Genomic DNA, 14,442 nt, shown 5'->3' on the forward strand with positions numbered 1-14,442 from the left:
CGCAGCGCCCTGCGCAGTTAGGGAATCGGAAATTCGCAAAGGATGGTGGGAATTTAAGCCCCACCCCTACCCGGCTCAGAGGCTTCTCGCGACAATAGAGCCCCGCGCGTGGGAACCTGCTGGAGAATGTGAATTACGGAAACGGAGTTTTGGAGTATGTAGCCTGGTGCTGAGCAGCAAGGGTGCTCCTCAGCAATCCGCTCGCCCAGTCTGGACGATATGGACTGAGATAAACCCGCTAGCCTCCATCCCCCAACGCTTTGGAGTAATTCTATGCAAAATGAAAAGAGCCGCCTAGGGACGCTTGGGTGGCTCAGCGGTAGAGCGCCTGCCCTCGGCCCAGGCCGTGGTCCTGGGATCGTGGGAACGAGTCCCGCATCGGGCTTCCCGCATGGAGCCTGCTTCTCTCTGTGTGTCTCATGAATAAATAAACGAAATCATTTTTAAAAAAAGAGAGAGAGGAAAAAGCCATCTAGAGAAATGTAGGATCTCAACAGTGATTGAATCTGCCCTGTCACGTGTGAAATGAACTTTTGATAAATGATAGGTCAATAGGACAGAAAGGCTTCCACATAAATTGGCTAAAATTAAAAGCCTCCTGTACACGATAATGGATGTAATTCGATACTTCCGAACTGTACGCCTAAAAAGGTTGAAAAGATAAATTTTACATCAAGTATATTTTAATACACAGTCGTGTAATATAAAGTAGGCATGTAAAGAATCCTGGAGATACATACTACATGTGAAATTTTGCAAATGTGATAGGATTTTGAATATGGTGTTAAGCGTATAGAGTTAATGTAAAAATAACACAGAGCCATCATAGCTGGGCTATAATGAGTGGAAACACTTATAGTGTTCCTCACATTAGATTTTGTGCCGGATTCTTTACATAGGTTATTTACTAGCACAGCAATTCTAAGACAGTGGTATCATTACCGAGATTTTTTTTAAATTAATTAATTAATTAATTTTATTTTATTTTATTTTTAAGATTTTATTTATTTATTCATGAGAGACACACACACACACACAGAGGCAGAGACACAGGCAGAGGGAGAAGCAGGCTCCATGCAGGGAGCCCGATGTGGGACTCGATCCGCGGTCTCCAGGATCAGGCCCTGGGCTGAAGGCCGCGCTAAACCGCTGAGCGTCGGGCTGCCCTTTTTAATTTATTTTTAAGATTTTATTTATTTACTCATGAGAAACAGGGGCAGATGGAGAAGCAGGGTCCATGTAAGGAGCCTGATGTGGGACTCATCCTAGGACCCCGGGACCAAGCCCTGACCCTGAGGGCAGCCACTCAACCACTGAGCCACCCAGGTGTCCCATTACCTAGATTTTATTTTATTTTTATTTATTTTTTAAAAGATTTTATTTATTCATGAGAGACACACAGAGAGAGAGAGGGGCAGAGACACAGGCAGAGGGAGAAGCAGGCTCCATGCAGGGAGCCCGATGAGGGACTCAATGCAGGACTCCCATTTGGGGACTCCAGGATCACGTCCTGGGCGGAAGGCAGGCACTAAACCGCTGAGCCACCCAGGGATCCCCCATTACCTAGATTTTAAAACGTGAAACACACCTGGAGCAATGGTTCTTAAAGCAAAGTTGTCAGACCTTAGGGTCTCTGAGACTCTTGGGGATCCATGAGGTCAAAATTATTTCATAATACTTAGACTTCCTTTGCCTTTTCACTGTGTTGAATCTCTGCACTGATGCTATAAAGTGAAGTGGTGGGTGGTTTGAGGCTCTGTCACCAAACTGTATTGCTATCATTATTCTTTATCATCATAAATTTACAGTTAAAAAAAATCATTTTCTCAAACTTTTTAGAAGTGAAAACAAGAAAAGTGGTTGCCAGGGACTAGGGGGAGGGTATGTGGAAAGGGGGAGGTGTTATTCAATAGGTAGAGAGTTTCAGTTTAGCAAGATGAAAAAGTACTAGAAATCTGTTATACTGCAGTGTGCATATAGTGACTACTGAACTGTACACTTAAACATGGCTAAAAAAGGGTCCATTTTATGTTTTTTTAAGTATATATATATATATACTTTAAAAATATATATATTTTATTTTTTTATATTTTAAAGTATATACTATATATACTATATATTAAATATAGTATATATATATATATATATAATATATATATATTTTTTAAGTAATCACTACGCCCAATGTGGGCCTTGAACTCACCCTGAGATCAAGGGTCCATGCTCTTCCAACTGAGCCAGTTAGGTGCCACCTCCCTCTGACAAAAGCACATTTTATGTTATGTGTTTTTTACCATGGTAAAAAAGAATATCCATAGCAAATTAAAATTAGAGTCAGCTTGCCCTAAGAATGCCCTTGGTGGAGAAATAAAAGTCATTAATTTCAAAAAAAAAAAAAAAGTCATTAATTTCATTCTCAACTTTTGAGTATCCATCTTCCTAGAATTTTGTGTGACAAAGTGAGAAGTACATATAAAGTACTTTTGCAGATGCAAAAGACAGCATTTGTCTCCAGGAAAAGCACTTGTATAATCATTTTGAGTTGTGAGCTGGAATAGCCACATTTTTTCATGAAATACTCTTCAACTTGAAAAAATGGCTGTCATCTTTATGAACGGTGTGGGATTGGATTTTCTTATTTACTTAAATCAAAACAACAGATAGCAACAGATCCAATACAGGAGCAAATTGAGAAATGGACTGTCATCTATTAAATCAGACATTAAAGGGATTTGAAAAAATGTAGAACAATGCCATTCTTCTCCTTAATTATTTTGGAAAATAGTTATTTTTCACAAAAACACATTGTTAACATGTATTGGGGTTATTTTGAAATGTATTATTTCTTTATAAGATTATAATTAATGATATAAATTATAAAAAGATTTAAATTTTCCTCCAGTTTTAATTTTAGTACAATAGATATCATAAATAGATATAAAAGTTCTTTGCGGGGGCAGCCCAGGTGGCTCAGCGGTTTAGCGCCGCCTTCGGCCCAGGGCCTGATCCTGGAGACCGGGGATCGAGTCCCACATCGAGCTCCCTGCATGGAGCTTGCTTCTCCCTCTGCCTGTGTCTCTGCCTCTCTCTCTCTCTCGAATAAATAAAATCTTAAAAAAAAAGTTCTTTGGGGTTCTGAATAATTTTTAAAATTGTAAAGGAGTTACAAAACCAAAATATTTGAGAACCAGGAGGCTTTTTGGTTTTATTTTGTTTTTTAAAGATTTTATTTATTCATGAGAGACACACAGAGAGAGGCAGAGAAATAGGCAGAGGGAGAAGTATGCTTCCTGCAGAGAGCCTGATGTGGGACTTGATCCCAGGACCCCGGGATCACAACCTGAGCCAAAGGCAGATGCTTGACCACTGAGCCACCCAGGTACCCCAGAGAACTAGGAGTTTAAAGAAGAGAAATAATTCTGCTATTTCTCTGGTCATATTACCAATATTCAGCTCCTATTCAATCATTCATTCAACATTTACTTAGTGATTTATGTGATTTATTTGCTAACTATTGTGCTAGACACTGGGGTCTCTGACATAAAACTTTTTTAAAAAAAGATTTTATTTTTAAGTGATCTCTACATCCAAGTGGGGCTTGAACTTACAACCCCAAGATCAAGACTCGCAGGTTCTACCAACTGAGCAAGCCAGGTGCTGACTTGTGACATGAAACACTTTGCTGTCTGGGAGAGCCCACAGTGGGAGAAATAGACAAGCCAGCAAATTACATTACCACTTGATGAATGCTGTATGCTGAGAACACAAAGGACAGGGCAACTGAACAATCTGTTCAAGGCTGAAGGCATTTTTCTGGGAGTTAAAATTTGACCTCAAACTTGAAGGGGTAAAGGAGTGGGGTATGGACAATGACAGCATTGCAGGCTGAGGAGCTAGCAGGACTATGGTCTCCTGGGAAGGGTAAGAAGTCAGCTTGATGAGGAACATGGAAGGAAGAAGTGCCTGAACTTTTCTTTATGAGATGAGAAAGTAGGTAAATGCTAAATTATAAAATATGTTGTAGTCCAGGCCAAAGAGTTTAAGTTTCCTCTTGCAGGTAACTAGGGACCAATAAGTTTTGAAGTAAAGGATTGGTATGATTAGCTTTGCATTTTAGAAAGGTAATTCTAGTGGCAATATTGGAGGATAGATTGGAGAGATCAGAGGTTATAAAGTTCCATTAAATAATGTTGGCTTTGAACTTTGATGGTAAACAAGGCAAGAGGAGATCTAGGAATTGAGACATTTCTGAGGTAAGAATGCATGGAATTTATTGTCCCACTGGACCTGAAAAAAGAGGAACTTGCAGATAATACCAAAGTTTCAGGCTTATGACAGTGAGCATCATGGTGGTCCTCTAACTCTGGTGATTAAGAAGGTAGGCTGTGAAGGTAGACAGTAAGGTCCACATTGGAGGTGCAGAGGAATTCCCTGGGGAACATTTGGGTGTGTAGATGTCCAAAGGGCAACTGGATATTGGGTTAGATTCCAGCAAGAAATCTAAGTTGCAGATAAAGATTAGAAGTTGTCAGAATAGGAGTGGTGGCTGATGTCACCTTGGGAGAGCAGGAAGAGTCACAAAAGGACATGAAAACCCATTTAAATGGTGGTCAGAGAAGAAGCCAGCAGGGCAGAGAAAGCATGACCAGAGAACTGGGAGACAGTGGGGTCTGGGAAGCCAAGGAAGAAGTTTTGAGGACTAGTTTTGGCCCAAGCGTCAGATGCTATAGAGGAATCAAATACATTACGAGCTGAAAACAGGTTTAGGAGGTGGCAGTTAACTGAGAAGTCACTGGTGACCTTAGACTAAACCACTTTAGTTCAGATTTAGTTTAGATTTTGATGAGGTGAGTGACTATAACCTTAGAAATGGAAAGCAGTGTGTACAGACCAGAGGTCATTTGCCAATGTCAAGAAGCCTGTCCAGTTTATATCACTTTTTTCTCCACCTGTCACTCATTTAGCTCAACCGCTTGGACTGTACAGGAATTTAAGTGAACATCAGAAGAGGTTACATAAAGGGAGTGTAGAAAAAGCTTGAGATTGTGGGATGCCTCAGTGGCTCACCTTTGGTTCAGGGCATGATCCTGGAGTCCCGGGATCAAGTCCCCCCATCAGGCTCCCTGCAGGAAGCCTGCTTCTACCTCTGCCTATCTCTGTGTTTCTCATGAATAAATAAAATATTAAAAAAAAAAAAGCTGGAGGTAGGGCAATAGGTTTAGAAGGTTAAGGGAAGATTTTTTCCGAGGCTGATGGATAGGAAGGCAGGTGATAAACATTGAATGAATGAATGAATGAACGAATGGTGTGTCTCTTCAGTACCAAATGGAGGAAAAATAAGGATGTTTGTCTCTGCCAGATGACCTCTATACTTTGTTGGGGGAAGAAATTAATGCTATCTACACAAGTGATAAGTGGAGCAAGTGGCCCAGGTTGCTGGTGGTTCCTGTTTTACCCTTCATGCCTCCTAGAGCTAGAATTGAATAGAGCCTTGAAGCAGTGGCGTAGGCCGTGTTTTCGTTTCAGGGCTTGGCTTTTCTTTGTTGTGCATTCTCATCCTTCATAGGTATACTTCCTATCGCATCCCCTCCCATTCAGTATCTCCTGTACTTGCCCTTTCTCGGTCTCCAGTTATAGTCCTCCCTCTCTTGGGAACACTAATCTAAGTCTGTAAGGACTGTAAATTCTTTGATCATTTCAGCAAACACTGAGCAATGTGCACCTTCAAAATACCCTTCTGTAGACAATGCTTAACCTCAAAAGAGCAATGGCAATTTGAGACCTCTTTGGAGCTTTGGCCCTGTGGGGTTTGGTCTTTAGAGGGCTGGAAGGAAAACCACGGAGCAAGTGGAACCACTTCTGAGCAGTTTTGACTCATGGTTTCTTTTAACTCTTGGTAAAGGGTGGTGTACTAATCAGAGCCATTCTCTCAAGTGACAGGAGGAAAGTGAGTCATTTGGCGAGGCCACCTGGATAGAAACTGGGCTGCTTGCCAGAGGAATACAGTAGGACTGCCCTACTGTGCTGTAGTCTACTTATATATGGTTCATACACAGTTAAATCCTTGCAGGGACAACTGATTGGGATGCAACTACTTATCCTTAAATATATACAAAGAGTGACTACATATTTTGCCTTGACCTTTGGGAAGGGACTTTCACCTCCCAGGTTCTTCACTGGCAATAGGAGTGTATTTTCTCAGACTAGGGGTGGGAGAGGATAAAGGATCTGTGCCATACTTGGTAAATACCATGGGGCGGGGTGGGGGTTGTCACAGTTGGCTTTCTTCTGCTGCATATTCTTTTTCCATACGTGTGCAGACACAAACGTGACCGACCTTATCTCTGGGTACATTTAGTATTCTTGGTATTATTTTTTTCCCCATCATCTACTTCTCATTTAGGGTGTCCAGCAGTATTTTAGGTATTGTTTATAAGCTATCTTAAATCTTTTGGAATAAGATAGAACATTAAAAAAATAAGCACTTCACACCAGAATAGTATAGTTTGACTTTTTTTTTTAATTCTAAAATACTTTATAATTAATATTGATAGGAAGACTGATATACAACGCAATTATTTACTTTACAAGGAGATTCTGTACATCAGGGAAGCATCTTGAAGTACAATACATCAGACTTTTCTTTTTTACATTTTGATTGTGAATTGTTACTTATACAAAAAGGGAACACAGATCCATTACATATATATATATATATATAAAAACACCTGAAAAGACTTGACCCCCAAAGTATCTTGTTTCAAAAGAACATGATGAGATGAAAGACAAAGTAGAGTCCCTGGCGGCACACAGAGCAGACAAGTGGCTCAGGAAATCAAATCCTGTTTCAAACTTGGCACATTAAGGGAAAGTCAGGCAGTGGAAGAAGGGTTTGAAAATGCCACCTCAAGCCACAGAGAATGCTGGCATAAGCTAGACAGCCTCCAAACCAACGGAGAGAGGAAGTCATGTGTGTGGCCACCTTATGTACAGGCCTCTAACCACTGTGCAGAATCGTTACTTATCTTACTGTAGTCACGCCAAATGTCAGGAGCTTCAAGGAGCTATGGACCCACTGTAGTTCCATAGCTGCAGAGCATCTAATGGTAACTGAGAAATCCGAATACTTTGTTATTTCCCTTAGAGAGAAGACACTATCTTTTAGGGTCACCTCAGCTCTTCTGTTTTGACCTGATATTCTGATTTTTCAGCAAATAGTATATGGCCATAAAAGAACATCTACTGAACAGTTCCAACAGAACAGGGATCGCAGAAGGATCTAGGATACAGCCACAACTTTCTGAACATTAAAGTAAGGGGGGAGAAAAGCTACATTTATCAGTTAAATAGGAAATATTTTTTTTCTTCCACTTAGTATGAACGGATATTAGAAGGAAATGGTAAGGCTGTATGGTTTTCAAAATAAAAACTCAAAGAAAACAAATTAATTTTCTGCTTTAGGAAATCATATTAATATATATTACAAATACAAAAAGGGGCGGGGGCTGAGTCAAGGCCTGGGCACCAATGACACCGGCTACTGCTTGGCAGAGGAGAGATAACGTGAGGCAGAAGTTGCCAGAGGATCAGCAGGTGGAGGCTGGGGGGTGGGGGGAGTGGGGGAGAGGGCCAACAGCATGGAGAAGGGAGGAGGAGCTAGTCATGATTGTGCCCCTCCTACTTCCTCCTCCAGAGACTTCTGGTCCAGCACCTGGACCCCGTGGCCCTAGACCTTGTAGTGATTCTGGCTGAAGTGTGGGGCCCCAAAGCAGATGGCTGCTTCCACAGAGTTGTGGAGGAGAATACATCTATTGGTCAGATGAGTTCCAATATCATTTGATATGACAAAAGTACAACAGCTTATAAAATTTAAGCCATGAGTTAGTTTTCTGCCAAGTTGGCATTAATGATAAAGGCCTTTTTTGGTTTTGGTTTTGTATATAGAAAACATATGTTTTCTCATTTTCCTGACTTGGAATCTAGTTGCAGCTCAAAACTTAAGTTTCCAGCACCTCTTCAAGATTTTTTTTTTTAATTTTAAAAATAAAAATCAGGATGACTTGTTCCAAAATGGAAAAGCATGTCAGATCCTGAGCTTCTTTCAGACTGGACTGCCTGAAGAGGACTATATTGCTGTGTTGAGAGGTATAGTGCAGTGCTTTCAACTGACATGCCAGTGCAGTATGGAGGGGTGCCCTGGAGGTGGGGTACCCTTTGCCAGAAGGCTGAGGGCCTCCAGAAGGTTCTTCCAACCACCAGGTGGATCGGACATTGGTCTGATCCAATGATCAGGGATTTGGTCTTCCACAAGGAGATCTTACAACCAGGGCAGAGCAGATAAGGCTAATGGTGCAAACTGTGCCCTAGCACAGGCAGTCATCTTGGGGCAAGGGTGTGGGTGGCCCAGAGCGTGGGTGGCTGGTGAGGAGGACCCCTTAAGTGTGCTGCAATATTGAAAGTTCAAAAGCACTGACAAAGTGTTCAGTTTTGCCCAGAGTAGCACATGACCACCCATTCCAGTGAAATGCTACATTCATATAAGTGCTGTTCGCCCCAGAACTACATCCCAGACGACTCAATCCTGGCTGTGCTGGAAAGTGCAGATATTCCTTCCACATCACTCTGAGACTGAAGCAGCCAAGCAGCCCTGTTTTGGGGGTTGTGTAGTTCCTCTCTCAGACTTCAGCATCATGGACGATGGTAGCTAAAACAAGATGAGCAAAAAACTCCAGTTATCAGATACCGATGCTTTGCTATTATGTTAATAGTAATGAAATGTTACACTCTCAATATTCAAAATTGTCTCTCTGCTACTCTAATTCTACCTGACTTTTTTTTTTTTTTTAAGATTTTATTTATTTATTCATAGAGACCCAGAGAGAGGCAGAGACACAGGCAGAGGGAGAAGCAGGCTCCATGCAGAGAGCCTGACACGGGACTCGATCCAGGGTCTCCAGGATCACGCCCTGGGCTGCAGGCGGTGCTAAACCGCTGCGCCACCAGGGCTGCCCCTACCTGACTTTTCTTCTTCTTCTTTTCTTTAAAGTAACCTCCACACCCACTGTGGGGCTTGAACTCACAGACCTCAAGATCAGATGCTCTACTGACAGCCAGCCAGGTACCCTGTTTTCCTTCTTCTTTAATTGCTTTTCCTCAGAATGCTTTCCTGGCTCATTTTCCTCTGTCCATCCTTTAGACACAAACAATTTTCCCCTTAAGAACCACCATCTTTCCTCATAATTTTATACCTTTCTTTTTAAGATTGATTGATTTATTCATGAGAGACACACAGAGAAAGAGACAGAGAGAGAGAGAGAGAGAGAGAGAGAGAGAGAGGCAGAGACATAGGGAGAGGGAGAAGCAGGCTCCCCACAGGGAGCCTGATGCGGGACTCGATCCTGGATCCCAGGATCACGCCCTGAGCTGAAGGCAGAGGCTCAACCGCTGAGCCACCCAGGCGTCCCTCATAAAACTTTATACCGGGGATCCCTGGGTGGCTCAGCGGTTTCCCGCCTGCCTTTGGCCCAGGGCGCGATCCTGGAGTCCCGGGATCGAGTCCCGTGTTGGGCTCCCGGCATGGAGCCTGCTTCTCCCTCTGCCTGTGTTTCTGCCTCTCTCTCTCTCTATCATAAATAAATAAAAATAAATCTTTAAAACTTTATACCTTGAGGCTCTGCTTTTTTTTTTTTTTTTTTTTTTTAATACCTGGACTCTTGGCCTGAATATCCAACTGTCTTCTAGGCATCTCCACCTCAATGTGTCACAGGTTTGTCAAACTCTTCCAGTTTACTGTCTGCCTTCCCCTTTTAGAATAAAAGCTCATTGAGGTGGAGACATCTTGTTCCAGGCTATATTCTGAGCACCAAGTACTGCTATCTACCAGGTAGCAGGTATTGAATAAATATGTGCTGAATAAATATCCTAAAGTGTTCACCTCAACTCCTCATCGACTTCACACATTTCAAAAATCACAAGTTTGAAATCTTAAGAGTCATCTAACTACCTCCTTTAATTCATCCCTGGAATCAAGAGATTGCCCAATGTTGAGTTTATGCTTGAAATAAAAAAAAAAAAAAATCTGGTTTCTGTGCTGCTAGTTTCATCCTACATATTCGACCAGAGGTCCACCTGAAACACTCACACTCCAGTGGTTCCAATGTCCTAGCGTAACAGTCAAAGCTCATTGTGCTGGTCTCCTCTTAACACTGCTCTCGTATGTGTCCTGCTCCAGGACAATGCACGCAGAGACAATGCACACCTTCTCACATCCGACAGCCTTGTTAATGCCAGTCCTTCTGCTTATAACGCTGTTTGGTAATGCTGGTTCCTTCCTTTTGGTCCAAATAAATTCTTTCATATGCTTTAAGATCCAGTCTAGGCGGCACCTTCTCTAGGACTCTTTCCTTTAATGTTGCTCACTCTAGTACTTTATTACTATTATAATAACAATGAGAATGGCTAACACTGACATAGTTAGGAAATGGTAGACTTTCAATACGAAACCTGGCAGATTTAAGACTCAGGACGGCTGAGGTGTTTATCATATTGACTGTACTATACTGAGTAGTACACAGGTCTTTTTCCAGATTAGATGACAGTTCCCTGCTAGCAAGCAAGGTTTATTATTTGAGTTCATATTACAATGCCCTGAATAGTGTCACTGTTGTTCAAAAAATTTGCCTTCTCTATTCCTATCAGAGTTTGGCACAAAAAATTCTGTAATTAAAAGAACCAGGGCACTTGGGTGGCTCAGTTGATTGAGTGTCCAACCAACTCTTGGTTTCAGCTCAGGTCATAGTTTCAGGGTCATGGGATCGAGCCCCGAGTCAGGCTCTGTGCTCAGATTGCTTGAGCTTCTTCTGTCCCTCTCTCTCTGCCCCTCCTCCCACTCACACATGTTTCCTCTATAATAAATAAATAAATAAATATATTTTTAAAGAGTTTATTTATTTATTCATGAGAGAGAGAGAGAGAGAGGCAGAACACAGGCAGAGGGAGAAGCAGGCTCCATGCAGGAAGCCTGACATGGGACTCGATCCTGGGACTCTAGGACCACGCCCTGGGCCGAAGGCAGGCACTAAACCGCTGAGCCATTCAGGAATCCCTGAATAAATAAATCTTAAAAAAGAACAATCTGCCTGTATTGTGATGGAAAAATGTTTAACAATATTTTATGTTCCAACTTTGCTTATTTGTTTTTTATAGCAAACTTTAATTCTCATTGTATCAACTCCCTTCATTTAACCTTTAAAATTTTTTATTATTAAAAAATTAATTTATTTAGTTATTTTTTATTAAAGATTTTTTATTTTATTTACTCACGAGAGACACAGAGAAAGAGAGGGACAGAGACATAGAGGGAGAAGCAGGCTCCTTGCAAGGAGCCGTGGGATCACACCCTGAGCTGAAGGCAGACATTCAATTGCTGAGCCATCCAGGAGTCCCAAGCCTTTTTTTTTTTTTTTTTTAAGATTTTATTTATTTGACAGAGAGAGAGAGAGAGAGATAGTGCACATAAGCAGGGAGAGTCGTAGAGGGAGAGGGAGAAGCAGGCTCCCCGCTGAGCAGGGAGCCCTATGCAGGGCTCCATTCCAGAACCCTGGAATCATGACCTGAATTGAAGGCAGACACTTAACCAATGAGCAACCCAGGTGCCCCATCCTTTTTTTTTTTTTTAACTTTATTTTTAGTTATTTCTACACCCAACAACATGGGGCTTAAACTCATGACCCTGGAGATTAAGAGTTGCATACTCTTCCAACTAAGCCTGCCAGGTGCCCTTTGCATCTTTACCTACACACTTTCACTGACTGCATTTGTATCCAGCTGATTCTTTAGGTATTGGGTGAGTCCTTAATTACAACAGTAATTCCACATCAAAATATTTCTTGGCCTGTTTCACGAAAGCAGCTAATTCAAAACTTGTATCAGACCAGCAGTGCTAGAAATAACTGAAATCAAAGAGGCTGACGTCTTGCCTAACTCAACAACAATTATCTCATACATACCCTGGGATGGTGAGGTGCAGGAAGAGAGCTCCCAGGGACTTTCATTAGTTATTTCTTTCTCCAGTCCTGCTTCTGCAACTTGATTAACCCTTCTGGGCCTGTTTCTTTTCTCTTTCTTTCTTTCTTTCTTTTTTTTTAAATTTTATTTATTTACTCATGAGAGACACAGGGAGAGAGGCAGAGACATTGGCAGAGGGAGAAGCAGGCTCCCTGCGGGAAGCCCGATGTGGGACTTGATCCCGGGACTCCGGGATCATGACCTGAGCCAAAGGCAGATGCTCAACCACTGAGTCACCCAGGTGTCCCTCTTTTTTCTTTTTTTAAGTAAGCTCTACACCCAGTGGGGCTTGAACTCACAACCTCCAGATCAAGAGTCTCATGCTCTACCCATTGAGCCAGCCAGGTACCCCCAATCTGTTTTTTCGTCAACAAAATGGAGATATTAACAAAGCCTGCAGGCTCACTGCAAGGATTAAATACTATATATTTCACTTAATATAGGCACTTCCTACTGCCTCTTAGTCCTTTCTTTCTCTTAATGTAGTCTTGCAGTCAACATGCTGTGTCCTTTTTTTTGTTTTGTGTGTGTGTGTGTCCTTCTTTTAATGATGTCATTAGAGTCCTTCCCATCTGAACAACTCTGGTATTTGTGGTGGAGCTCTATATAGCTTGCAGTACTTGGAGCTCTATATAGCTTGCAGTACTTGTGTCTTTTGGGTCTTACCGTGTAAAATGTTTGCTCTCTTCATGAACCTCCATCTCTGAGCTTTTAAATTCATTTAATTCTTTTCTTATAGCAGCCTGTGGAGTAGAAACAAAAATGTTTCAGCATCTTCTGTCTGCCATAGTATAGCAGTGTCATTTGCCATCTGTTCTCTATTGTGCTTAACTTCATGAGCCAGTGCAAACTGCAGTGGGCAACCCAGAGTGAGGAAAGAAGCCAGGTCCACACACTGAGCCTGATACATGTTGCCTTCTCTGACACCACTCATAGCCTAATGAACCAAGTATCTCTACTTAAAACACTCACAGAGCTAAAAAGAGATATTGTAGCTTTTATAGTTTCCACAACACATAAAAATGCTTTTCCTGTTATAAAGGTGAAATACAAGTAACTATTAAAATCTACCACCCAAACTCCCTCCAACCAAACATAACCACTGTTAAAGTGTGTTTTAATTTCCTTCCAGATTTGTGGACTCTGTGATACAGCAAGAATTTTCTTTTGGTTGTGGTGGTCCTGGTGGTGGTAGAGTTACTAGTATAGAGTTTTACACATCTTGGCATTTTGTATCTTGATTAGAAATTCAACATTATATCAAAAGTGAAAATTTTATGGTTTTCCCTTCTAGTTAGTGTCTTACTTTCTTCAAATAGAGAGAGAGACACACACAACCACCTACCTTGTCAGCAGGAGTCAGTTTGGTCCAAGGTTTGTCGGCTCGCCGGTCATAATCTTGAGCATCTGTTACCTCCACATATTCATTAAACCTCAAAATCTTCCTGGCAAGTAGTTCAGCCACAGTTGGCCTTTGACTGAGCTGAAAGACATAGAGCCTCTTAATTTACTACGCCAGAAATTAGGCATCAATCATGCATTCAAATTGCCTCCAACCCAGTGCTTCAACCTTAGCTGTACACTGGAATTACCTGGGGGCCTTTAGATACTACAGATTCCTGGGTCCATTCCCAGAGATTCTGGGTATTGGGAGGTTTTTTTTTTTTTTTTTTTTTTTTATGTAGTCATACAGAGAGAGAGAGAGAGAGAGAGAGGCAGAGACATAGGCAGAGGGAGAAGCAGGCTCCATGCACCGGGAGCCTGACGTGGGACTCGATCCCGGGTCTCCAGGATCGCGCCCTGAGCCAAAGGCAGGCGCCAAACCGCTGCGCCACCCAGGGATCCCTGTTTTGTTTTGTTTTGTTTTTTAAAGCTCCTCAATGCACAGCTAAGATAGAGAACCAAAGCTATAAACCTGTATAACCAGTATAACCGGTGCTTCTCAAACTTTAATATGCATATAGATCATTTGGGGATCTGGTTAAAATGCAGATTCTGATTAAGCAGATCTGAGGTGGAGCTGGAGATTTCTTTGTCTCTTACAAGCTCCCAGGCGATGGGGCGCCTGGGTGTCTCAGTCAGTTAAGCGTCTGCCTTTGGCTTGGGTCATGATCTCAGGGTCCTACAACTGAGCCCCGCATGGGGCTATCCGCTCAGCAGCGAGTCTGCTTCTCCTTCTCCCTCTCCCTCTGTGATCTCTCTTGTTTTCACTCTATCTTAAATAAATAAAATCTTTTTATTATTTTTATCTTTTGAATTTTTTTTTTTAAGATTTTATTTATTTATTCATGAGAGACACAGAGACAGAGGCAGAGACCTCTGAGGGAGAGGGAGGGAGGTAGAGGAGGGAGAGGGAGGGAGAAGCAGGCTCCATGT

The 14,442-nt window shown here is 42.0% G+C and overlaps 1 protein-coding gene across 11 annotated transcripts in view; it reads right to left on the minus strand.

The window, feature by feature from the left end:
- Positions 1-6,500: 6,500 nt before the first annotated feature.
- Positions 6,501-14,442, minus strand: part of PHACTR4 (phosphatase and actin regulator 4) — a 104,710-nt gene continuing 96,768 nt past the window's right edge. For all 11 annotated transcript variants that reach the window (XM_041765947.1, XM_041765946.1, XM_041765953.1 and 8 more), the window contains 3 exons: positions 13,412-13,549; positions 12,733-12,809; positions 6,501-8,704 (listed from right to left, as the gene is read on the minus strand). In XM_041765947.1, the coding sequence (XP_041621881.1) occupies positions 8,689-8,704; positions 12,733-12,809; positions 13,412-13,549 (231 nt within the window). In that variant the 3' untranslated portion in view covers positions 6,501-8,688. The remainder of the gene's footprint in view (positions 8,705-12,732; positions 12,810-13,411; positions 13,550-14,442) is intronic.

This window comes from Vulpes lagopus, chromosome 8, assembly GCF_018345385.1.
Source record: "Vulpes lagopus strain Blue_001 chromosome 8, ASM1834538v1, whole genome shotgun sequence".
Classification (NCBI taxonomy): Eukaryota; Metazoa; Chordata; class Mammalia; order Carnivora; family Canidae; genus Vulpes; species Vulpes lagopus.